This window comes from Dromiciops gliroides, chromosome 2, assembly GCF_019393635.1.
Source record: "Dromiciops gliroides isolate mDroGli1 chromosome 2, mDroGli1.pri, whole genome shotgun sequence".
Lineage (NCBI taxonomy): Eukaryota > Metazoa > Chordata > Mammalia > Microbiotheria > Microbiotheriidae > Dromiciops > Dromiciops gliroides.
The window spans coordinates 306577886-306605304 of NC_057862.1; the positions used below are offsets into that span (position 1 = coordinate 306577886).

The following is a 27419-nucleotide window of genomic DNA, read 5'->3' on the forward strand; positions in this document are numbered from 1 at the left end:
CTAATACTTGTTTTTCAAACTTTGTTTTTAATGGTGTGTTGTGGTGGGGTTTTTTTTTTTGGGGGGGGGAGGCCCACAGGGCAATGAGGGTTAAGTGACTTGCCCAGGGTCACACAGCTAGCAAGTGTCAAGTGTCTGAAGCCAAATTTGAACTCAGGTCCTCCTGAATCCAGGGCTGGTGCTTTATCCACTGTGCAACATAGCTGCCCCATAAACTATATACTTTTTTTTTTTTGGTGAGGCAATTGGAGTTAAGTGACTTGCCCAGGGTCACACAGCCAGTAAGTGTCAAGTGTCTGAGGCTGGATTTGAACTCAGGTCCTCCTGAATCCAGGGCCAGTGCTCTATCCACTGCGCCACCTAGCTGCCCCCAAAAACTATATACTTTTAATAAAGATATCCCCCAGCCTAAGGGCCCCAACCCCTGAAAGATACTCTGTTCAAATAAGAAATCTTGACAGCACTCACATCATTGAATGAACAACATTTCTGTGCACAGGCTGAGGCTTCGTCCCAGAGTTTGCATTTAAAGTAGTACTGAGCCAGATATCGAAAAGCAGTGCTCACTTCTAAGTGCTCCACTATTTCCTGAAAAGGCAAAGAACAGAAATGACTGAAGTGACAGTGACAGATGCACTGGCTTAACTCCTCTGCCTCTGACACATACCCCACATGAATAGATATCCTGGATGTATTTGATGTAGCACTGAGCTGCTTGTTCTGATTCAGTCAACTGTTCGTGGAGCCTGAAAGAAATGGACTATAAGCATAAACAGACTGCTGAACCAAGGCTTCAGCAACACACAACACAGGCCCAGAGCCTAAAATAAACTGGACCACATGGAAGTAAAAAACCCATAGTATTAGTAGTGACCTCAATATTTAATAATCACCACCATTCAAAGTACCATTACTTTGCTAATGATAAATATGGGAAGAGCTGAGAGGGTGAGTCCTAGAGAAAACTGGACAACTTATATTTTTTTCAGGAACCCAGGAAGGAGCTGGAAGGGATCAGATCATCTTTTAAAAAACAAAAACAAAAACCCCACCTATCAACGGGTCACAACTTATGTGGGTTTCTCAGTGGTCCTGGCCATAGCCAGGGGGGAACATGACCCAGCATAGGTCAAAAGAGCTTTAACTCTCTGCCTTGCTGAGAGTTACATACAGATACCATACAGATGCACTGCTTGTAAATTCCCTTTATTTCATTCTTAGCACCTCACCTAGTTGAGGAATTCTTCATGACATACCAATGTGCCCTAATTTACCTAAGGGAGAATCATGTTCGCAAACACTCCCAGAGCACACAGGCCCGAAAGACTTCAGAATGTTTCATCTTTTTTACTCACTTTGCTAGTTTCACGAGAGCCATTTTCTCCACATCTCCCACAGCGTAAGCTCTCCAGTAACACTGCCAAAGGGACAAAGTGGTTACTGGAGCCACCCCACACCTACCAACAAGCAGACAATTACCTCGAGGCTCAGGCTTCAGCAAACTCTGCAGGAGCTCAAGCTGGTGCTGAGAGTGCAGAAGAACACTTGTTTGTTCACGCTGAACAAGAGCCAACCAAGCTCAGGTGGCAGGTACCTGGCCACAGACAGCCTTCCACAGATCGTGGCTTCTGGTCCTGCCTTGCCTGATAGACACTGTACAGGGAACTGCACATGAGCAGATGAGGTATAAAACCCAGCACATACCCAGATTGAGACTGGTGTATACATCAGATCAATACCAAATGAAGTCAGAAACAGACCAACCAACCTTCATTAAATTTCAAAAATGTCATGCAACACCCCAGTACCCAACCCCAGGCACCTTTTTGGCTTCTACAAGCTGATTGAGTTTCTCATAACATTCTCCTAGGGCCACCAGCATGCGGGAATCATTGGGCCTACAAGATAAAAGGGGTGGCTGTCAGCAGGTATTTGTAACTTCTTCTGTCCAACCACTGCCACCAACCCAAATCAATCCCAATTGCTCTTCAATGGCCTATACAATCACACTACAAAACTCATTGATGAAATTCCCTAAAGAAAAAACTTTAAATGACTCCAAAGCAGTTTCAAAGATTTTTCATAAGTCAAACTATTGGATTAGCATCAGGTTGTCCCACACCAGTGGTCATACTTACCGGAGCTGGTGGGCACGTCGATAGTAATAAAGACAGTAAAATGGCATCTTAAGAATTTCATAGGTTTGTCCAAGGCCATACCAGGCTCTGTAGTCTCTCTTGTTTACCTCAATAGCATGTCTGAAGAATGGAAATGTATTGTTACACACATGAGGGTAGGTCAGAACAATATTGATTCCCACGAAATCCTTGTTTGCCTAACGCAGCCCAGCCTCACCCCCATCACACATACAAACCTGTAAGCTTGGATAGCCGCAGACGTATTCTTCATTTCCATGTATTCATGTCCCATGAGGGTCCAAGCCCCAAGATATCGAGGATTTAATTTTAGGGCTCTCTGGAAATAAAGGGCTGCTTTCTCATGCTGGGAACGTAAACTGTAATAATTACCTGAGAAGAACAAGAAAATAAGAAAAACTAGACAGTCACAAATAGAAATTCCCTTGGGATAAAAAGAATCTAATTGGAGACAAAACCACCATTTTGTTTTTCATCTGGCTCAGGGTAACAAGTTTCCTAAAATTAAGCATCTGCAAAGCTGCTACCCTTATATCATGCAGTTAAAATTAACAAAAATAATTTCATACAAATCTACAAGAGTTCCTATAGAAAGACATATGGTCTGGTATCCTATGGAAAAATATCTTGAGACAGTATTTAAAAGATGGAGGAACTTAGGTGGTGAAATAGGAAAAGCAGAAGACTAGTTGGCAGGAGCCCCAACTGTCCAGTCATGAGAGAAAATGGATAGGAAGAATGCCAAATGTGGGTAGGCCAGGCTGGACAGCCATCTAGTGGTAGTAGAGGAGAGGGAAGCAGGTGCATCAGGGAATCTGGGTAGACCAATGATGTTGGTTAGTGGTAGCAGAGGAAAAAAAAACTAAGGCTGCTGCAAAGAAGCCAATTTAGGCCTATGCCTTGGGAACAGAAGCCAGCAGGGAAAGGAGTACTGTGGGAAGTGGGGTCAGGCAAATGGATGTGTTTCTCTCCAAGTCTCTCTTCATTTCTTCTCTCTTCATGATCTCAGTCCCTATTTCCTCCTCTCCTTAGTACATTCTTTCCCTTATCTGGTTATGTTAGGAAAAAAAAATTTTTCTCATGTTATACTTATTAAAAAAAAGTTTTAGGGGCATCTAGGTGGCGCAGTGGATAGAGCACCAGCCCTGGAGTCAGGAGTACCTGGGTTCAAATCTGACCTCAGACACTTAACACTTACTATCTGTGTGACCCTGGGCAAGTCACTTAAACCCAATTGCCTCACTAAAAAAAATTAAAATTAAAAAAAAGTTTTGCTCTGCCCATGCTGAACTGTTTAAATGGTTAAGTTGATGCCCATACTTGTTTTTTGGTCAGAACCAGTGATTTCACTGGTATAGGGCACTCCTTTTGAGAAAACATCCTTAACCAGTGCATATCAGCAGCTGTTGCCCTGAAGAATTACCTGGGGCACTAAAAGGTGAGTGAGTGACTTTCACTAGGTATTAGGTGTCAGAGATGTGGTGAACCCAGGTCTTTCTGACCCTGAAGCCAACTCTCTCAACTTCACTATGCACCTTCTTGGCTGTAAGCCTCACAACTAATTTTTCCAAAGGAAAAAGGAACAAAGATATCTCAGGTCTGTTCTCTTGTTCTGAAATCTGTAATCTGACCACTCCTCTTTGGGATCTAGTCAAAGTTCTCCCCCACCCCCATTTTACTTTAAAAGTCCTACCCTCATTACTAGAACTACCCCATTTTGTGAACTCTCTTCAGTTTGTTTATATTGTCCTCAAGGTAAGAGATTCAGAAATTAATCTTATACTTTTAAGAATGGTCTCAAGGTAAGAGAAAGGAGGTTCTCTTACCATCATGAAATTTGAACACCCATTCATGTGAATGTTAATAATGTTGACAGGCAGAAAAAAAGAGCTCAACCTGACTCATCCTGTGCACTAACTTTCTGCTTTAACATCTCTACCCCAAGGACTGACTTCTTTAACCATTTTCCCCACTTATTCCCAGCACTCCAATTAGAAAAATGATTCTCACCTATTACACAGCAGGTCTCTACCCGATATTTGTCAATTTCACACAGATTATGAGCCAGATAGCTCAGTTCAGGTTTCATGCTCTGTAGGAGGAGAAAAAATAAATTAAAAAAAAAGGAATCCCTAGAACTTTGCACAAAAAAAAAAAGTTAACGGGAGGAAAAAAACTGCTCACCCTGACATAGAGCAAATTGGAGAATGTGTCCATGTTTTCAATCCTGTAGGGGTCTTGCTTCCTTAATTCATTGAAAATAGAGAGGGCTTTGTCAATATCTGCACAATAAAGAGAGTGCAGTAAGTATAAAGGTACTTCTTTGGTGGCTTGATGGCATTTCAGTACCCTGCCTCACTTACCTCTGATATTGTGATAAGCAACTGCAATTTGGGAAATGATGTATGTGCTCTTAGAAAAGCCCACATCAATGAGAGACTGATACTTCTGTAGGGCCTCCTCTATCAGCTGCAACTCTGTATATATATGAGCCAAAAAAAATTCTTTCATCCAGGTGTCTGGCAAGGACAGGAACTTCAGCTGGCAGCAATTAAGATCCAAAGAAAGGATAAATTTACAAATTAGCCATTTATGTCCCCAACTCCCTTCCCAGACATCAAACAAACAATCAGCAGTTTACTAAGTACCTACTATGGGTTCAGCATTGTATTAAGCAAAATAAAAGACAAGACCTCTGACTTCAATATTTTTAAACTTTAAGAAACAAAATCAACACAGAGATAACAATAATGATCAACATAAAACAGCACAATTAAGTGCTATATTGTAACATTTAGACTAGAAGTTTTATAGTAAAGAATTCAGAAAAGGGCAAGTTAGAGAAGGCTTCAAGAAAAGGATGTAGAACTTGAGAAGGTCTTTGAAAAATGGCTAGCAAGAAGAGAAGAGAAGAGAAAAAAGATAGCAAGTGAAAAAACAGAGATGGGAGGAAATGAGTCTACACTGTGAAGAGGGCAATGAGGAAACGAAGCTGAATGGACTGGAGGGCTCATGAATGGAAGAGGGAGAAATAAGTCTCTATATTCATATACATGTATGTATATGATATGTATATGTATATATCTATACATGTATGTAATAGAGTGTGCATGTGTGTATGTATAGTTAGACCATAAGGTACTCTAAAAGCTATGCAGAAGCATTTAGATGTGATAGAATTTTCTTTAAAAAGGGAAAAAAGGAGAGATGTCAAAATATGATGGTACCACTGCCAGAGAAAGGGAAGTTGAAAGGTAAAGTTTGTTTGTAAAGAAAAAGGAAGAGTCTAGTTTTGTAAATGTTGGGTTTGAGGTAACGACACAGTATCGACATGGAAATGCCCAGCAGACAGAGTCAGGTGACTGAATCCTTGGTGAGAGGACAAAAGAATAGATTTGAAGTCATCAGGAAGCATCTTCACTAGGTGAAAGAGAGACAAGAGGAAAAGAGAAGACAACTCTTAGCTTTTTAAATATGCCAAAAAGTTTCCTTTAATGGAGATTAATAATACCTGAAAAAATAGAAACACACTCTAAAGATGATCCAGCTCAAAAATGCTAAAGACATCAACATGAAAGAAATTAGAAAATTTTCACAGAACTTACAAAAAAAACCCTGGGAAACAACTAAACTAATTTAATTCAATTCTTAATGTCAGAAAAAAATAATCCTGAACTATAAGGGCAGTGATGAAACTGCCTGATTATATTAAAGGTTAAATAGTGCTGTTGAAAAGTAACAAAGTTTAGATGCAATAAAACTCCATGTGAAGAAAGAATTTTCCAATCAAATCTGATACCAAACCAACATTAACCACGAAACAACAATAACCACAAAGGATCCATCACTAGCCAGTGAGCTTTAACATCAAGATCAAATTTTCAGCAAAACAACTCAAAAAAATATATAAAGGCTAACTACATTAGCCAGCAATATTCTAATAACAAGTAAAAGGATTGGTTGAATATTTCAGAGTTAAGTAGTCCACAAAATAGAAAGTGCACATGAAAGATTTTTCATAGCTCCTTTCTCAACTTACCATCTCTTTGTCTGTGATCAGGTTACACAGCTCCAGCCAGGCTCCCCAGTGTAAAGGTAAAATGTGGGTGGCTTCCACAAAAACATCAATGGCTTCTTTTACCAAGTCCAGCTTCCGAAGCACCACCCCATACCTAGGAGAGAAAATCATCAGGGATCACAAAGCAAAAATCAACACTTCACCTGACAACTATCACTCAAGTGGCCCAACTGAGAGAGTGCAGTGCCTAGAGTCAGGAAGAGGCTAGTTCAAATCCTGCCTCAGACATGTACCAGCTGCAACTCTAGGCAAGGCACTTAACCTCATGTGGCTGAGTTTCCTCATCTGTAAAATGGGGATAATAATAGCATCTACTTCCTAGCGTTGTTGGGAGAATAAAAATGAGATCATATTTGTAAAGTACTTTGCAAATATTAGAGTGCTACATAAACACTAATGAATATCATACAGCTCTTTATGTTCTACAAAGAGCTTTACTCACGAAAATGCCATATGGTCACCAGTGCAAGCATAATTGGTTTCACTTAACAGAAGTGGAAACTGAGGCTCTTAGCAATTAAATAACTTGCTAAATATCACACAGCTGAGACACAGAACATGGACTGAACCCCCCATCTTTAGACTTCTGACCCAATGCTCTTTCTGCTATGCCCTGGTACACTGCACCTCTTCAACTCAGGAAAAATACAAAAACCTCCAATGATTATCCAGACTTACAGATAAAGGCCAAATCCGTCAAGCTCTCGTGCCTGGTGCTTTTTGCTGAGTTCAACTCTTAGCTCTCTGAGGGCTTCGTTCTTCACCTGTCCTTTCTCCAGGGGGCCTATGGACAAAATAAAATCTCTGAGGCTCAAACTAGTTTTGCTTTATTTTCTTGGGTGTAATTACTCCCTGTGGCATGAAGTGGAAAATTTACATTTGCTTAGTACTTCTAAGAAACAATGGCTACAAGGAGCCCCTCAGCCTGAAAGCTACCTTAATTTGGTTGAGAAAAGAGGCCTTTGGCCATTCACCTCTTACAACCATACCTAACAAACATACACCAGTGTGCTAGTTATTTTTTCCCACAAGGTAAGATGAAGAACTTCATACCCAAACTGTCGACTGTTTCATCATCTTTCTTCTTTTCTCCAGACTGTAAAGGAAAATTAAAAAGTGAGTCTTTCATTGTTCATTCTAAAACCTGTTTACAACAATGAAAAACTAGTCTATATTTTTAAACTTTTCCTAAGGGCCTTAGTCCACACAAAACAGTATCTACGACTGGTCAATAAGTGTAATTGTCCCATTTCATCACTCTATAAAGTTTGATGATGTATTTGCCCTCAAAGGAGTACATCTTCCATATTTCAGCAAATGTTGCTTCTTTTTATATAGCTGCTTGTCTAAAACACTTTTAGTATCTTGAAGTCTTTTTGAATAGAGCATCTAGAAAGACAACTAAAAGGTCTATAAGTGAAATAATTTTTTATTAGTTTTTTAATGACACTACTCTGTAATGTTGGAATGATGCCACCTGCTGGAGACTTACTGTAGAAAAGCTCCACCAAGAGGTGAAGGTCCCTGAGGGCAAGACCATGCGTCTTTTCTTTGGCATCAGGAAGTGACGTTTGCTTGTGGAAGGAAGAAGGGGGAGCCTGGCACTCTGACTTGCGCTCTTTCCTGTGGACTCTGGCGGAGAGCAGAGCTAGGAATGCTCTCTCCCTTTAATAGAGGAATCTAGGCCTTTCTTTCTCTATTTACAAAATTCTTATTCTCCTTAAAAAATGCTTAAAAGTCTAACTCTTGCTAAAGCTTATAATTTATTGGCGACCACTCATTAGATATTTTAGACAGTATAGCTAGAATTTTAGCCCTTAACAACACTCAAAGCTCACAATTTTGGTGAGTTGGTCAAAAGGTCCTATTTCATGGCTGGCATCTTTATTGATACACAGAGAGTTTTGAGGGCACATTGTGTCACAGGAAAAACATTAAACTGAGAACTGAAAGGGTCCATTACAGCTCCAGAAGTCAAAGAAGCATAAGCAAAATTCCCTTGACCAATTTTAATAGCTTTTAATGGAAAAAAAAAAAATGCACCAACTGAGATCTGTGATTAAGATAGGCCAGGGTTGGGCAGCTAGGTGGTGCAGTGGATAGAACACTGGCCCTGGATTCAGGAGGACCTGAATTCAAATCCGACCTCAGACACTTAACAGGTACTAGCTGTGTGACCCTGGGGAAGTCACTTAACCCCCATTGCCCTGAAAAAAAAAAAAGATAGGCCAGGGTACCTATACTATTTCTTAAGCAAGAGCAGCAACTTTTTTTTTTTTTTGGTGAGGCAATTGGGGTTAAGTGACTTCCCCAGGGTCACACAGCTAGTATGTGTCAAGGGTCTGAGGGTGGATTTGAACTCAGGTCCTCCTGAATCCAGGGCTGGTGCCTTATCCACTGAGCCACCTAGCTGCCCCAAGAGTGGAAACTCTTGAGCATTAAGCGGCTTTCACAACTTGAAATACATAACCCAGAAATTGTGCCCCAAGAGAAATATTTCTAAGATTCTTTCATCACCCCAGTGGGATATTTAGGAAGTTATTTCATTAAGTAGCTCTTTGCTATACCTACTGCTATCACAATTTAACAGTAACACCTTGGAGGCATCTAGGTGGTGCAGTGGATAAAGCACCAGCCCTGGATTCAGAAGGACCTGAGTTCAAATCCGACCTCAGACACTTGACACTTACTAGCTGTGTGACCCTGGGCAAGTCACTTTACCCTCATTGCCCCATGCAAAAAAAAAAAAAAAAAGAGTAACCCCTCATTCCTTAGACTCTCCCATAAAGACTATAGATATTGTTACTCTGTCTTTAAGAGCCAAATGGGATGTTGAGAAAAGGGCAGTTTGGAATGACAGTTGTACTATATCTGTCATTCTATGAGGCGTTTGTCCATATGGTGCCAAGGATAGTTTATTTGGCTTCAGTTTTGATCTATGAGGAGTATCTGGAGAATACAAAAAAAAAAAAAAGCGAAAAAAATTCTTTCTTGTTAAAACTGTCTTAACTATTAATTTATGAAGAAATATTGTAAAAATAGTTTTGTGGAGATTCTGTGAGAAACTCAAAGTTTATACTGTATCCTGCAAAGACTATTACCTATGATGGCTAAAAACAAATAAAAAGAATTAAAGTAACTTTTTTTCCTAAGAAACTGAATTTAACTCTTATCTTGAGAAGAAATATGAAGAGAATTCTTAAGAGCCCTTAATCAGTGTCTTGAATCAACCAAAGGGTAGAACTGTGTTTCCAGAAGGGAAAACAAATCATTTGCCATCAAACTAAGAGAAGATTACTCTGGCTCTGTTCTCTCACAACTAAAATATTGTAAATAAATGTCTGTTTTATTAGTGATTTTATCATTAATAAATTATATATCCAGTAACTTTAATGTTTATTTAATCCTAAGAAATTAAGGGATGTAATATTAGAGAGAGCTTTAAGTAACTACTATTGGGAAAGGAGATTCCTCCAATTATTAAAATAAAAATATTTCATGAACTGGGGTAGAGGCTTGAGTTAACTGATCAATTAATGAGAAATATGTTGCAATTTTATTAGTAAGAAAATATTCAAACATCTCACTGGATTACTTTAAAGTTCAAGATGATAAAATTAAATACGGGAATGAATCATTAGCAGGATAAGGTGACCTACAAGTGAATATAACTGACCCCAAATCCTGCTACATAAGCAATGGAAAACACTCTTCTTTTTGGTGCCAAATAATAAAGCTATATTAAGGTCTTGAAGCTATATCTGCTCCTACAGGTACTACAGCCACAGCTACTAACAACTCAGAAAAGTTCTTGCTAGCAAAATCTTTGGCACTGTCAAATGATTCAACATTAGAAGCCGATATGATTTTTTTGTGGCAGAAATGTCATTAAAGAAGAGACATTGGGGGCAGCTAGGTGGTGCAGTGGATAAAGCACTGGTCCTAGAATCAGAAGGACCTGAGTTCAAATCCAGCCTTAGACACTTGGCACTTACTAGCTTTGTGACCCTGGGCAAGTCACTTAACCCTCATTGCCCCGCAAAAAAAAAGAGAGAGACATACATTAATATGTGGTTTGCTGCTGTACTCTAAATCTTCCCTATGTGTTATCTCCTCAGTTTGAGTAAAAGATCCTTAAGAGTATGGACTGTTTTGCTTCTCTGTTCATATCCCCAGCACTTTAGAGCAGTGCTTTACACATACTAAGCATTTAATAAATGCTTCATTCATATCTGGAAATCGTTCTCACCAGGTATCTGGAATACATATAGAGGAAATAGGCTTTCTGGCTCTTGCAGCCACGAAGGAAATGAGCTGCCCGATCGTATTCTTTTACATCAAAGTAGGCCTTGGCCAGAGTGTAAGCATCCAAATCTTGTGCATCCTCCTAGAAAAAAAAAATTTGAAGAGATTTTTTTTCTTGAGGGGGAGGAGAAAAAGGAGGGAGAAGAAAAACAAAGGTAGTAGAAAGCAAGCAATGAGAGTCCAGGAAATATACCTGTGAATTTCAAAACTGAAGAAAGAAATACCTATTTAACTTCTCCCTGTTGACTTTTATTTCCTACTACCAACACTGATCATGAATTTTCCACCTACCACTTCTTTATTCATGTTAAAATTTTACAATAAGAGTAATAGGGGGCAGCTAGATGGCACAGTGGATAAAGCACCGGCCCTGGATTCAGGAGGACCCGAGTTCAAATCCGGCCTCAGACACTTGACACTTGCTAGCTGTGTGACCCTGGGCAAGTCACTTAACCCTCACTGCCCTGAAAAAAAAAACAACAAAAAAACAAGAGTAATAAAACTCCTGAAAAGAAAATTTCTTATATATTTCAATGTCACAGTCATTACTTATGGTGACATAAATCCAGAAATATGCACCTATAAAAGGCTGAAAATTTGAATACAGGCAATATTTTATTGAACTTCCAGATCTTGGCTTTACTGCTGACTGAGGTCTCAGGGAAAGTAATTATCTTCTTCTTTTTTTTTTTTTTTTAGTGAGGCAATTGGGGTTAAGTGACTTGCCCAGGGTCACACAGCTAGTGAGTGTTAAGTGTCTGAGGCCAGATTTGAACTCAGGTACTCCTGACTCCAGGGCCAGTGCTCTATCCACTGCGCCACCTAGCTGCCCCGAAAGTAATTATCTTGGTTGCTTAATACAAGAGAGGGAAAGGTGTTAAAATACGTGAAAAATATTTCTCAAAAATCAATATACTGGGGGACCCAGTGACTTCCCCTTCTTTCTTAGTCCTTTCTTCCACCCCCACTCAAAGTCTAAGTCCTTGAAAGTAAGATTCATCTGGGTCACACTAGACCCAAGCTAACAAAGGACTCTTGAGTGGAGACAGATCCTTTTGTCTAGATAACTCAAAGCTACTGAAGAGATTAAGGCACACCTAGGTGGAAAATAGAGATCTAACATTCTTTCTGTGTTCTTACATTTTTTTCATCATCTTCCCCAAGAGATAAGTAACCCGAGTCCACCCCAAATTTCAATATAACCTACCTCCAATCATGTCAATCAATTAGATTTGCACATTGCCTTCTATTTTTTCATTCTTTTGGCTTCGTTTTATTGTTTCTTGATTGCTCATAAAGTCATCAGCTTCCACTTGCTCAATCCTAATTTTTAGGGAGTTATTTTCTTCAGTAAAAATTTTACCTCCTTTCCATTTGGCTAATTCAGTTTTTCAAGGCATTCTTTTCCTCACTGGCTTTTTGTACCTCTTTTACTATTTGGCCTAGTCTGTTTTTGTTTGTTTGTTTGTTTGTTTTTTGGTGTTTTTTTTAAGTGAGGCAATTGGGGTTAAGTGACTTGCCCAAGGTCACACAGCTAGTAAGTGTTAAGTGTCTGAGGCCGGATTTGAACTCAGGTACTCCTGACTCCAGGGCCAGTGCTCTATCCACTGCGCCACCTAGCTGCCCCTAGTCTGTTTTTTAAGGTGTTATTTTGTTCAGTATTTTTTTTTGTCTCCTTTACCAAGCTGTTGATTTTTTTTCATAATTTTCTTGCATCACTCATTTCTCTTCCCCTTTTTCCCCCCTACCTTTCTTACTTTATTTTCAAAGTCCTTTTTGAGTCCTTCCATGGCCTGAGACCAATTTTCTTGGACACTTTGGATATAGAAGCTTTGACTTTATCGTTCTTGTCACCATAGTAACTTTCTGTGGTCAGAATTTTTTTTTTCTGTTGGCTCATTTCCCCAGCCCATTTGTTGACTTTTAACTCTTTGTTAAAGCAGGGCTCTACTTCCAGGGTAGAAAGTGCACTGTCCAGGGGTTTTGTGCAACTGTTTTCAGAGATACTTCTAGGGATCTACAAGTTTTCAGTTCTTCCAAAGTGGTATGATCTAAGGTGAGGTGTGTTTACTACTCTCCTGGCCTGTGCTCTGGTCTGTGAGTCATCAGAAGCCTGCTTTTCTGCCCTGGAAATATGAGGAGAGTCCCTGCTCCACTGTGGCTACAAGATCTGGTGTTCTAGTGCTCTTCCCTACTCTGGAACTGCCACCCAGGACTGGGACCTAGATCCAAGTACAGGCAAAGCTACAGAGTCCTGCCTCATTGTCAGCAAAGAAACTCCTATAATGTCCTTCTAGCCAATTACTGAACCCCCTTAACATCTGTAGGTTAAGAGTTCCAGAAACATTCACTGACTCTGCTGATTCAGTGGCTCCCAAAGCCTGCTCCTGGTTTGCTGGGGCTGGGTCTGTGCTAGCTGTGACTGCCCTGGTATGGTCTACAGTAGACTGCTCTCCACTCTCACCCAAGTGAGATAGACCTTTCCTGCCAACCTTCCAAGTTATCTTTGGCTGAAATATTATTTCACCCTGTCCTTTTGTGGGTTCTTCTGCTCCAGGAATTGTCTTATGGCATTATTTAAAGGTATTTGGAGGAGTCTTGGGGAGAGTTTAGGAGAGTCACTGCCTTTCCTCTGCCACCTTGGCTCTGCCTCCTAAGCAATTAGACTTGAATGATGCTAACCTATTAGGTTTGATTGCTGTGTGATGGACCTCCTACAGCTAGAAGGGTATATGAATGGAGACCCAACGGCAAGACAAAGACAGTTTGGTCTGAGAGAGACTGCCATAGACCTCATTTTATTAATAACCCACCAGTCATATTAATAAAATGATTTAATTACCCAGAAACTATATGTCTCATATTGTAAATTGTCACTAACAATTGCCCCAAAAGGCACTGTTCACTGTTAAATTATATTAATTCAGGAAAAACAGTATGACGGAAGGTTAAAATATAAGGCTGTGGGGCAGCTAGATGGCGCAGTGGATAGAGCACTGGCCCTGGAGTCAGGAGTACCTGAGTTCAAATCCAGCCTCAGACACTTGATACTTACTAGCTGTGTGACCCTGGGCAAGTCACATAACCCCAATTGCCTCACCTATATATATATATATATATAACACAGGTATTTGGCAATATCCCAATGAATGAAACTTTCAATTATTGTCTGGGTATTAATAAATAGCTAAAGCAGGAGTTAATTACTAAAGGAGGCATTTATTAATTTATTTTAATATTTCCAAATGAGGAAATTAATGTACAAAGAAATATTTGTTTTTCTTTCTTTCTTTCTTTCTTTTTTGCAAGGCAATGGGGTTTTTTTTTGTGACTTGCCCAGGGTCACACAGCTAGTAAGTGTCAAGTGTCTGAAGTAGGATTTGAACTCAGGTACTCCTGAATCCAGGGCCAGTGCTTTATCTACTGCGCCACCTAGCTGCCCCGAAATATTTGTTTTTAAAATGGAAACAAAGTTTCAAATAAGACACTTCTAACTTCATCCAATACTATTTAACCCAATTCCCTAAACTTGTCTTTCATAAAGATGTAGGGAAAGAATAATTATGAAAGATAAAAGGTAGAGAGTTCAAAGGGCTACTAGGAGAAACTAGAAACCATAATATTAGACTACAGTATTTTTTCAGGGCATTGAGGGTTAAGTGACTTGCCCAGGGTCACACAGTTAGTAAGTGTCAAGTATCTGAGGCCAGCTTTGAAGTTGGGTCCTCCTGAATCCAGGGCCAGTGCTTTATCCACTGAACCACCTAGCTGCCCCCTTACCTAATGCTTTAAAAATTCTTAGACCCACTTTAAAAAACAGAAAATCTCCCAACATTTTATGAATAAAACAACTTGTACTTAAAAAAAAAAAGTATAAGAATCTGTTGGGGCACTGGCCCTGGATTCAGGAGGACCTAATTTCAAAGCTGGCCTAAGACACTTGACACTTATTAGCTGTGTGACCCTGGGCAAGTCGCTTAACCCTCATTCCCCCCCCCAAAAAAGAAAATCTGTTCTATTTCATGAAGGATAGTACATATTTATGAGGATATTATATAATGCCTTTATATAATATTTGAAATTAAAGTCCCATATAAATACAAACTAATTGCTAATTGTTTTTATTTATACTAATCTTAAAATTTATTATTTATTTTTAACAAATATAAAAAGACCAAAAAAACACCACGTATACCACACAACAGAAAAAAAGGATTCAATATGAAACCATAAATCTCCATTTCACACTGTTTACTTTAAAAAAAAAAACCTACGAAATAAATACTACACACTGTTTTCAAAGCTACCCTGCTTTTCTGCACTTCTGAGTTTTCTTTTGTTCTGTTGTGCATTTTTTCGTCCTTCCTTCCCCATCCTGCACTAGAGAAGGGCAACCATTAGACAAAGATACAGACATGTATAAAACCATACTATAGGTACTTCTATCTATAAGTTCTTTCCCTGGAGGTGGATAGCATCTTCCTTCACAGGTCCTTTGTTGTTGATCTGAGTATTTACAATACTCAAAATAACTTAGTTGTTCACAGTTATTGTTCAAACGATATTACTATATACAACAATCTCTATTCTACTCATTTTACTCTTCATTATTTCATGGAAGTTTTCCCATGTTTTTCTAAAATCAACCAGCTTATTATTTCTTTCTTTCTTTTTTTTTTTTTAAAGTGAGGCAATTGGGGTTAAGTGACTTGCCCAGGGTCACACAGCTAGTAAGTGTTAAGTGTCTGAGGCCGGATTTGAACTCAGGTACTCCTGACTTCAGGGCTGGTGCTTTATCCACTACGCCACCTAGCTGCCCCAAGCTTATTATTTCTTATAGCAAAGTAGTATTCCGGCACAATCATAAACTATAACTTGTTTAGAATTGCCCAACTCATGAGCATCCCCTCAATTTTCAGTTCTTTGCCATCACAAAGAGACCTGCTATAAATATTTAGAACATGTAAGTTCTTTTCTTTTTTCCCTGATAACCTTGGGAAACAGACCTAATAACGGTATTGCTGTCAAAGAATATACACAGTTTTATAACTCTTTGAGCATAATTCTAGATTGCTTTCCAAAATGGTTGGATCAGTTTATATAGCTTCACCAACAGTGTATTATATTTACACTCTCAGGATAGTTTTAAAATACAGTGATATTGACAGGTATTGTTCAGGGTGCAAGTGTGATATTTCCATTTTTCATTAAGGAAATATGTATATAAGCTAAAAGTTTATATTCATAGAGAAAATTCCTTGCTAAGTAGAAAGGGAAAAATTTCTACCACCCAATTCATCTATATAAACTTCAAAGGTTTGTCCATTAAAAGTGTTCACTGAGGGGAGGCTAGGTGGCGCAGTGGATAGAGCACTGGCCCTGGATTCAGGAGTACCTGAGTTCAAATCCGGCCTCAGACACTTAACACTTACTAGCTGTGTGACCCTGGGCAAGTCACTTAACCCCAATTGCCTCACTTAAAAAAAAAAAAGTGTTCACTGAGGTATAATTTCTGCTCCTACCTCACTCTTCTCATGATTTTTTGTTTCTCCCCTCCCACATTAACAGTATATTTTTAATGTAGGGGAATTGGTTGATAGTAAAAACAAATAAATAAATAAAAGTTAAAAAAAAACAAAACTCAGAAATAGCAATAACACATTGATATAGAGACAGTCTATTCTTAGTAGACTAGTAGACTGCAAAGGCTATGGAAGTATAAGCAAATAATCCAAGAATATTAATAATTGACATTTCTGTAGCATTTTAAGGTTTACAAAGCACTAATCACAATACTTATACAATGTAGGTGGTACAAGTACAATATTATTTAATCCCCAATATTAAAGACCCTGGAATACACAGCTAGGATTAGAGCCGATACTCAAATTTTGTTCTCCTGACTCCAAGCTAATTATAAATATATTCATAACTCTTCTAAACTACCCGAAGGAAAAAATGTTTAACCTGTCTATCATGGGGCCCATGATAGATATCTTTAAGTATTTGAAGGGATGTTACATTGATCTTACTTCCAACAGGTTCTCCTGGGCCCAAAGAGAAAACTAGGAGCAATGAATAAAAAGCTTCATGGAGGCAAAATTAACCTTGGTGTAAAGAAACACTTTGTACCAACCAAAACTGCTCCCCAAATGGACCATGGGTGTGCAGCAAAAAATGTGTGAGACTTTTTTCAATATGCTGGTTAGTTTTGGCAAACAGTTATTGTCCCCTTCTTTTGTATTCTTTATTACAAGGAATAATACAAAGGGAAGGGAAAGGATAATTAGATAAGTATGTAAAAATGAAAAATATCAATGATTTTTAAAACCATCTCACATTGGAATAGGATGCCTCTTCATTAAAGATCCTCAAACAAAAGCTGAATGACCACTTAGTGGATATATTATAGAGAGGATTCAGATTCAGGTATGGATTCAGCTGGATGGCTTCCAAGTGGCCTCTTCCTCCTCAGAGGAGAGATTCTGTGATAAATGTCAAGCTTAAAAATTGCAATCAAAATGATAACTTTACAAGTAGTCATAAAGGAAAACACTGATTACCTTCCAAAAATCAATTTAACAGTCTAAGATGGAGAGAGACACAGAGAGAAAGGTGATTCTGAAAACTAAAAAATATAGGATTTCATCCCAAAAATCAATCTTCTAGGTAAGATAAACATTCCTTTTGAGATAAAAGATGGCAATTTAGGAGTCCATGTGAATTTCAGAATCTTGTGGCAGGGAAGAACACTTTCTGATATGCAAAACCAACAAGAAAGCAGAGCATCATCGAGTTATGAAAAGCAGTTACAACTCTGAATAACTAGTCACAATCTGAGGGGAAAAAATGAGAAATTATGGAAGGATAATCAAAAAAGTCAAAAGCAACACAATGGGGAGAAGGAAAACAATCGTAGAGCAAAACTATCACAGAGGAGGGGATATAGAAGTTCAATTTATTAAGAATTTATAGAGTTACTAGAAGACATAGTAATTACATTTAGTATTGTACGAGTATGAGTTAAAATTCAGAGAGGATTATTACAAGTCAAACAAGAAAGTATTCCTTTCCAACAAAAATAAATAAAATAGTCTCATGGAGATAAATTAAATTTAAAAATTATAACCTTCAATGAATTACATCACAGAAATTTTTTTTAAAAGGTAACTGAATGGATTAAAAACATCATAACAATATGTGGCTACGGGAAACACACCTAATGCAGTGAGACATAAAAATGTAAGACAAAAGAATGGACTACAAGTGTTGCTATTGGAAAAAAGTTGAATATTGGAAAGCTTAAGAAATAAGAAAATTATACTTCCAACAATACCATTGACAACCATAGAATATAAACATTAAATATCTACATACCTAATGACATAGGAAAATCATAAGGGAAGACTTAGCTAGATTACTAAAAGAATTAGAGAGAAAAACAATTAGTAGCTGGAGATTTCAAAGTGCCACACTAATAGAGTATTACAAACAAAGTAAAGAAGAAATACTAACATTTATAGCATGATGAAGAAACTGAATTTAACATATAAATACTGAAAAGGTAAAGTAGGAAATATAACTCTTTTTGCAAATGAATGAAATGTTAACAAAGACAGAATGTTCTAGGGTCCAAAGAAAAAGTTAGAAATAATAAACAATGAATTTTTAAAATATTGCAATATGGCAGATAATGGATTATGACCCTGAGCTAGTTCCTTTATCTCCCAGTGCTCTGGGCAACTAAGATTATAAATTGCACAGAAGGTTGACCTGCATTGGTAGAGGAGTTACCTCATCCAAGAGGAGTTACCTCATCCATGTCACTCAAAAATCACAGACCTCGGGGCAGCTAGGTGGCGCAGCGGATAGAGCACCGGCCCTGGAGTCAGGAATACCTGAGTTCAAATCCGGCCTCAGACACTTAACACTTACTAGCTGTGTGACCCTGGGCAAGTCACTTAACCCCAATTGCCTCACTTAAAAAAAAAAAATCACAGACCTAATCCCTCCATCTATTGCAATAAAAACAGTAACTAACACAGAACATAACAAAATGATGAAGGTCTGTGTAGATGGAAACTAGAAAAAAAAAAATTACTTGCTGACTAACATCTGGGTTAAAGATCAAATTACAGAGATGATAAACATATTAAAGATGATAATCTAAATACAATTGTACTACATATTATATATGACACCGGACCTTCCATCTTCATGCCTTTGCACTACTTTCGTTCCCTACCTCGGCTTCTTTGAACCCCAAGCCTCTCTTCCAGAGGCATTTCCCAACTTCTCCCAAATTACTTTGTATTTATCCAGGTACACTCAACATTTACTTATCTCTGAATATATTATATACCCCCCAGTAGAATACAAGCTATTTGAGAGGCAGGGTCTGCCTTGACTTTGTATTTGTATTTCTAGTGCCTAGTACATAGTAGGAACATACTAAATGCTTGTTAATTGACTAAATCTATTAATGTCTGGGATTCAAACAAAGCTGTACTCAAAAGAAAATTTATATCACTGAATGCTTTTGTTTACAAAAAAAATCAAAAATTAACGAGTTAAAGTTTTAAAAATTAGAAAATAAAACTATGAAAAGCTCAATCTTCACCTCCCCCACCCCACAGCAAAAAAGAAACAAAAACCAACCACCAGTGGTGTGCTATAGTAGATGGTAAGAAAAAGACTTCTGGTGGAAAATGTTCTTCACATTCAAAAACAGAACTATGGAGTCTGAATGCAGGCTGAAGCATACTATTTTCACTTTTGTTGGTTTTTTTGTTCCTGTTCTTATTCTTTCTTGTGTTTTTTTTTCTTTTGTTCTGATTAATGTGGAAATATGTTTAACAGGATTGTAATATATAACATATCAAATTGCTTGTTGGCCTCAGAAGGGGGATGAGAAGGGAGAATGGAAGAAAAATTTGGAACTAAAAATATATCTTTACATGTAATTGAGAAAAAATTTTAAATTAAAATTACAGTAGATGGTAAGAAATATGCTAAATTTGCAATCCAAGGACTTGGGTTGAAATCCTTAATCATAAATGTCTGTGTCAGTCAATAAACATTTGTGACCCTGAACAAGTTACTTAACTTTTCTGGACCTCAGTCCCTCATCTGTAAAATGAGGGAACTGGATGGGATAAGATTTTATGAGATATCTAAGCTGTCAAACTGAGAGACTCATTGTTTAGCTTTATAACAAAAGTACAATGTTTCAATGTTCCTCCAACAAGTTAGCAAAACCAAAAAAAAAGATTAAATTTAAAAGATTAAAACAAAGTGCTGCCTTAAAAAAGGAATATCATTATTAAAAGATATCATTCAGGGGGCAGCTAGGTGGCGCAGTGGATAAAGCACCAGCCTTGGATTCAGGAGGACCTGAGTTCAAATCCAGCCTCAGACACTTGACACTTACTAGCTGTGTGACCCTGGGCAAGTCAATTAACCTTCACTGCCCCGAAGGAAGGAAGGAAGGAAGGAAGGAAGGAAGGAAGGAAGGAAGGAAGGAAGGAAGGAAGGAAGGAAGGAAGGAAGGAAAAGTAAAGGATTCTACTACAAAGACTATACCTTAAGGAAATTATTTATAAAGACAAAAAGAAAAAAGGCCCATCTCTACAAAAAGAGCACAAAAATGGAGGGAAAAAACATTTGCACAACAATTGAAAAACAGTTAAATTCTGAAATACAAACACTGAGAATTGCTATTGTGCCCTAAGAAATGACAAGCATGAACAATAAACATAAGGATGGAAAGACATCAGAAATGATGTAGTGATGTAGAAGAAGTAAACAGATACAGGAACTGAGACAACTATTTAGGGGAGACCCTAGTTGCCCAATGATCAGGAAAGACCTAATATTGTGCTTTAGCTCAATTTGTAAGGAAGCAAGAGAATCTAAGAGGCAGGGGTACAGCAAGAGTCTAGTGCAGGTTGCTGAAAGACCTGGGCAAAGGCACAGATATAGGAGGCAGGAGATAGAATGCTGTGTGTCAGCAGCAGTAAGGAGGCCAGTTTGTCTGGAATATAAAGTACATGAAAGGGAGTGATACTTCATAGTCCTGGAAAGAAAGGCTGCAATAAGATTGTGAAGGGTGTATAAATGCCAAACAGAAGAGTCTGTATTTGATCCCAGAAGCAACAAGAAGCCATCTGGAAGGCACTGAATAACTGACCAAAAAGGACATAGATACAATGAGGGGGATTTTAGTAAAACTAATAGACACTTGAAAAAAATAAATGGAAGTTCTATGGTTCCATATACAACATTTTCTTTTTTATTTGAATATGCTGGCAGACAGTTAAGTTTATAATGGTTTTTTTTTTTAACCAAACTTCCCATGAAAAGGTTTTTTCTTTATCTTTTTTCCCAACAATGTATCTACAAAGCCTAAGCAAAACTCTTAAGAGCTAGAGAAATAAAGGCAAAGCTTTAAGACTCATTTTGGTTTAAATTCACAAGCTCAAAGACGGATTAGTTGTATGTCTTAACAAGAAATTAAAGAAGTGCCCCATCAAATGGTACAGAGTGTATTGGACCTAGAGTAGAAACTCCTCAGCCCAGACCCAGATCAGACATTACTAGTTGTGTCACCATGGGCAAGTCACTCCAAGGCCTCAGTAGCCTACCTCACAGTCATGAGGAACTTTTATAAACCTTAAATCACCACATAATGAGTTATTTTAATAATAAAGAGTTCTAGGGGCAGCTAGGTGGTGCAGTGGATAAAGCACCAGCCCTGGATTCAGGAGGACCTGAGTTCAAATCCAGCCTCAGATACTTGACACTAGCTGTTTGACCCTGGGCAAGTCACTTAACCCTCATTGCCCCAAAAAAGGGGGGGGGAGAAGAGTTCCAAAAAAACAAATATGGAGCTTCATGGAAACACTACATATAATACATTTCAAAGAACATAAGAACATACTAGATTAATATATCTCATGGGAGGTTGAAGGTTATCAGTACAATAATAAATCTAATGCTAGCCCAATACATAACAAATATTAGCTAATCAATATCACTTACAACTTGGTGGTCAGGTGACCAAAAAGTGGGCTTTTTTTGTAGATTGCCTAGAATTAAATATAGGGGACCTAGTTCTGAACTAATTCAACAAAACTGCCCTTTTCAGGATTCTAATCCAAATTCATAATTGGAGTCTAATCCAAATGATCTGCTTCCCTTTCATTAGAAGGTAATTTTTAAAAAGAAAAAAGAAGGTAATTAAGCACATCTCCCTTTCCAGGGAGCTATGGGGATCAATTAATCAACAAGGAAATTATTGAGAGAAAGTGTGTGTGTGTGTGTGTGTGTGTGTGTGTGTGTGTGTGTGTGTATAAAGAAGTATGCCACATGGAGGATAATATTTAAAATTTGGATTGGTTATGATTCCTTATCTCAAGAAATAAATAATCTAGTAGGGGCCTTAGAATCTGATACTTAGAACTACAATATACACTATTAAAAATCAAACTTTGTATCATAACTCTTTAATGCACTAGTACAACTGAGCAGATAGGCCCTGATTAACATTTGCAATTGAATGTTTCATAGATATTTAAACTCAACATGTCTATCCATTTCGATGAAAGGCACCATTAGCCTTCTAGGGATTCAGGTTGACAATAACATCAAGAGTCTCTTCTCGGGGCAGCTAGGTGGCACAGTGAATAGAGCACCAGCCCTGAAGTCAGGAAGACCTGAGTTCAAATCTGGCCTCAGACACTTGACACTAGCTGTGTGACCCTGGGCAAGTCACTTAACCCCAACTGCCTCACCCCCCCCCCAAAAAGATTCTCCTCTCAACTTTTCACTCTCCCTCATTCTCCCTTTTCCCTCACCCCAATAAGCAATCAGCAATTCCACCTCCACAACTACTTTGTCATCCATTTCCTTCTCTCCATCCCCATAGCCACCACTCCAGTTCAGACCCTTATCACCTCTAAGCTGAACTCCTGCTATACTCTCAAGTGGTCTTCCTGAATCAAGTCTCTCCCTTCTCCAGTCCACCAGGCACACATAGAGCACAAGAATATGTAACTCCCCTTCTCAAAAAACTCAAATGGCTCCATGTTGCCTCTGAAATCAAATACAAACTCTTCTGTTTTGCATTTACACCCTTCACAATCTTAGTGAGGTCTATTTTTCCAGGACTATTAAATATCACTCCCCTTCATGTACTTTTTATTCCAGACAAACTGGCCTCCAAATTGCTACTGACACACAACGTTCCACCTCCTGTCCTATATCTGTGCCTTTGCACAGCCTGCACTATACTCTTGCTGTACCCCTGTCTCTTAGAATCTCTTGCTTCCTTAAAAGCCGAGCTAAAGTGCCATTTTAGGTCTCATTTGATACTGGGCAGTTGTAGCCTCCCAAAGAAAGCTACCATGGACTAACTTTGCATGTCTCCCAATAGAATGTAACTTCCTTCAAAGCAGGAACTATTTAATTTTTGTCTTTGAATCCCCAGCACCAAGCATAGTTCCTGGCATATAGTAGGCACTTGAATGATGTATTAATTGGTGGGAGTAGAGAAAATTAGAAAAGACTTTGGGAAGAAATTAGGATTAGATTTAGGGCAGAAAAGGACCTTAAAAATCACCTGGTCCAAAGTCCCATTTTAAAGATGAGGGCACTGAAACATAGAGACGTTAAATAACTTGCCCAAGATCATACACAGTTAAATATCAGAGACAGAATCTGTACTATACTCCAAATCTACCATTCTGTCTACTATGTTGTTTCAAAGAGAGCATTTGGTTGAGCTTTGAATGATGCATAAGAATTCTACAGGCAAATAGGGAGATAGAAGACATTCCAGGCACAGGGTACACTGACAGCAAAGGAATAGAAATATGTTCAAGAGCCATGAGTAGTCCAGTTTAGCTCAGTTAGAGCAGATGGATAAGGCTGGAAAGGTACATTGGCACCAAATTATGGGGGTCTTGAATGCCAGCCAAAGTTTGAGCTTTCTTGAAGGAATCACTGAATATTTTTGAGCAGAAGAGTGAAATGACAGATCTGTGCATAAGAAGCACTATCCTAGAAGTACACAGAACAGGAATGAAGATAAATTACTAAGAAGAAAAGGATTTTCCCTTTCCTATGAAGAAGTGGTACGGTATAATGAAAACAACTGGTTAGGAATCAAGAAAGCTAGGATCCAATCACAATATAACACTCACCATCAGCAACAACAACCATCAGCAAGTTGCTTAATCTCCCTAGGCCTAAATTTCTTCACCTGTTAAAAAATGAAAATAAATAATCCCTGCCCTGCCTTCCCACACAAAATTGAATGTGCAATGTCAAAGTAGGAAGTTTTAAAGATCAAGTTCAAATCTCTAGTTTTATTAAAAAAAAAAAGAACAAGAGGGGGCGGCTAGGTGGCTCAGTGGATTAAAGCACCGGGCCTGGATACAGGAGGACCTGAATTCAAATCTGGCCTCAGACACTTGACACTTACTAGCTGTGTGACCCTGGGCAAGTCACTTAACCCTAACTGCCCACACCAAAAAAACAAACAAACAAAAAAAGATTACCCACAAAAAAAGAACAAGAGAAACAGGAAATTAGTAGAGACATGTTTAGCAAAATGCAAAAGGTATAACAAAAAACCTTTACTCCTCAACCCACATTATTATGAGTAAAGCACTTTATAAGTTGGAAGCAGCTGTGTTATAATAGCAAAAACACTTGCCGTGAAGTTGGTTAATGGAATCTGGAGAAGCAAAAACTGAGTGGGGACATGTTAGCTGTCTTCAAGCTACCCTCCAATCCAGGGTTTGCTTAATCACCAACTACCTAAGCATTAGACTATGCCCAACCTCTACCTTCAATTCTACCAATCCAACTCTCCTTAACCTTACCCCATCTCTCACTCCAATCCTGCCCACTCCTACTGTGCCCTCTAGAATTTACCTTTTGTAGTCAACAAATTTCCTTTCTTTTTGGACCTCTTCCTCTCATACCCCATCTGCTTGCTCTCACTGAGAAGTGACTTCCCCTAAAGAATACTATATCCCTTGCCATTTTCTCCAGTACTGGTTGAACCTTAATTCACACAACGCACACTGTTCCCAAATAGAGAATTGGAATTCTTGCTCTCCACTGCCACTGACTTAGTAGATATCATTTAGAAACCCGTCCTTTTAAGTTGACTCAATTACAATTTTTCCACCTTATTCAAATCATAGTCGTTATTCATTCTTCCTCCTTTACTAAGGGATTCATCCAGCACCTGGCTCACTGCCTCCCTCTCCTTCCTAACTCCTTTCTTTCCTTTCTTTTTCTTTTCTTCTTTTTTTTGGGCAATGAGGGTTAAGTGACTTGCCCAAGGTCACACAACTAGGGTCAAGTGTCTGAGGCTGGATTTGAACTCAGGTCCTCCTGAATCCAGGGCCAGTGCTTTATCCATTCCACCATCTAGCTGCCCTCCACCCCCAACTCCTTTCTTATATTGGGAGACTTCAACATTTTTGTTGGTAATTCCTCAAATACCCTAGCTTCCTAGCCCATCAATCGCAAGTCCCATAACCTGCTCTTCCAATCCTCCAAGCCCTCCTCCCATTCCCCAGGAACGTTTACACCCTGGATCTCACTATTACCTACAAGTATTCCACTTCTTTGACATTCCTCTAACTATAACTTCCTATCATTCCATTTCCCTTCCTTCCCCCATACCTCACCTCTCAGAAACCTTTTCTTCAAGAGGTGCTACTACTGGGGCAGCTAGGTGGCACAGTGGATAAAGCGCTGGCCCTGGATTCAGGAGGACCTGAGTTCAAGTCCGGCCTCAGACACTTGACACTTACTAGCTGTGTGACCCTGGGCAAGTCACTTAACCCTCACTGCCCTGCAAAAAGTAAAAAAAAAAAAAAAAAAGAGGCGCTACTACTTGTCAGCAGGCACCTAGCAAAGTGCCCACCAACTATAGGGCCTTTGCACTGGCCATCCCCTATAACTGGAATACACTCCTTAAACATCTCATAGAATCCTACTCTTCAAAATGTACTTCGAGCACCTCCTTCTATATGAAGCCTCGAATGATTCCCCCAAACTACTAATGTTCTTCCTACCTAGTATTTATGTAGTATATACACATGTACACACACAGAATAGCAAGCTTTGTTTTTTCTATTTGTATACACATCATCTAGCAGAGTACATGCCATATTTGTTATTGTTGTTCAGTTGTGTCCAGACTGTTCATGACCCTGTGAACCAATCTGTCCATGGGGTCTTCTTGGCAAAGATACTGAAGTGGTTTGCCATTTCCTTCTCCAGTTTTATGCAGGCAGAGCTTAAGTGACTTACTCACTTATGTCTCCTATCTCCCTATTTGCCTGTAGAATTCTTGCTCAGACAGCTAGTGTCTGAGGTCATATTTGAATTCTGCTCTTTCTGACTCCAAGCCCAGTGATCGATCCACTGTACCACCTAGCTACCCCACATGCTAGATACTGTGTATTTAATAAGCGTTTATTGATTGACTGAAGTATACAGAAGGCTGTCAAGTGGAAGAGGAATTAGATTTGCTCTGCCGGGCCACAAAGGAAAGATAGAAGCACTGAGTATATACTAATGTTCAATGCAAGACAAAACTTCCTAAAAACTAGAAGTGTCCCAAAGTCGAATGTGTTGCTCAAGAGATACTGGGCGTGACTCCTCATCATTTTTGTTGGTAATTCCTCAAACACCGTAGCTTCCAGCCCATCTATCTCAAGTCCCATAACCTGCTCTTCCAATCCCCCAAGGCCTCCTCTAAATCTCTAAATGAGGCTAGATAACCAACTGTCGAGTCCAAGATATTGTAGACGGTAACCCTGGGACCTAGACTGAACGACCTACATACAGTCCTTTTCCATTCTGACTTAGGGCTCTACCACTTATTAGACGGATGGCTTTGGGAAAGTCACTTCACCTCTTAGGGCCTCAGTTTCATCCACAAAATAAGGGGACTGACCTAATTGATCGCTAAGGCCTTTTCCACCTGTACACCCTATGCTAACTCAGTTTACTCCTTTGAGCCTCGGCTTTCTCATTTGTAAAATGGGAACCGCGAGACCTAAACTACTGCCTTTTTTTTTCCCTTAACAAGAACTTCGAGAAAAGCCAAAGAAACATGACGTGTAAAGAGTTTTGTAAATGTCTTGTAAATTCCCGGGACGGGAGATGAAGGTGTCATTATTCAGACACCTGTAACGGAGGTGGGGAGTGGGGTGGGGAAAAGTTATTACCTCAGTGATGGGTGGAGGCGGCGGCAGCTCAGACAGGGGCAAAGGGGCCAGGGAGAAGGCCAGTTCCGAGGCCCTGAAACAGAGAAAAGCCGAGCCAGTGAGGGAGAAAGGGCACCTGGAGCGAGGGCCCGGGCCCGGCTTCCCACTCCAGACCCCGAAGCCTTACCATTTCCCACTGTGCTGCAAACCCCGCTCCCGGCTCAGCCCCGCGATCCGGAGCAGCTGCTTCTTGATTTCCCGCAGATCTGAGAAGTCGTTGCAAGTCCCCGAAACCACCACAGAAGGCATAGATGCCGCGGCAACAGAGACCAGAGCAGCCATCTTCCTGGCTCCGTCCCCCTATCCTGGCCAATCACGCGAGGTGATACTTGCTGACGATCACCTAGTAAGGAGCCCCATGGTTATAGGGTACCTCCCGTGGCAGCTAGACCAATCAGAACTAGGGCTTTTCATCTCGTCCAGAATAGGCTGGGTAGGCACAGTGGCTGAGACCCCTGATTGGTTGGGAGTCGTTGAGGCGGGAAAGTCAGAACTAAAAAGTCAAAAGAGCCCTGACACCTGGGCAGGGAAAAAGGAAGAGAGCAGCCGGCCCCTTCCAAATAAGGGTGGTACTAGACATGAACC

General features: G+C 39.3%; 1 protein-coding gene across 1 annotated transcript in view; it reads right to left on the reverse strand.

Moving 5' to 3' along the window:
* Positions 1 to 27135, reverse strand: part of CDC23 (cell division cycle 23) — a 28266-nt gene extending 1131 nt beyond the window's left edge. The window contains exons 1-15 of the mRNA XM_043980079.1: positions 26962 to 27135; positions 26796 to 26868; positions 10484 to 10621; positions 7288 to 7330; positions 6913 to 7018; positions 6196 to 6328; positions 4520 to 4697; positions 4341 to 4438; positions 4167 to 4248; positions 2375 to 2528; positions 2139 to 2258; positions 1823 to 1898; positions 1356 to 1417; positions 668 to 746; positions 469 to 588 (exon numbers count right to left, since the gene is read on the reverse strand). Coding sequence (XP_043836014.1) covers positions 469 to 588; positions 668 to 746; positions 1356 to 1417; positions 1823 to 1898; positions 2139 to 2258; positions 2375 to 2528; positions 4167 to 4248; positions 4341 to 4438; positions 4520 to 4697; positions 6196 to 6328; positions 6913 to 7018; positions 7288 to 7330; positions 10484 to 10621; positions 26796 to 26868; positions 26962 to 27116 — 1617 coding nt within the window. The 5' untranslated portion in view covers positions 27117 to 27135. The remainder of the gene's footprint in view (positions 1 to 468; positions 589 to 667; positions 747 to 1355; positions 1418 to 1822; positions 1899 to 2138; positions 2259 to 2374; positions 2529 to 4166; positions 4249 to 4340; positions 4439 to 4519; positions 4698 to 6195; positions 6329 to 6912; positions 7019 to 7287; positions 7331 to 10483; positions 10622 to 26795; positions 26869 to 26961) is intronic.
* Between the last annotated feature and the right edge of the window lie 284 nt (positions 27136 to 27419).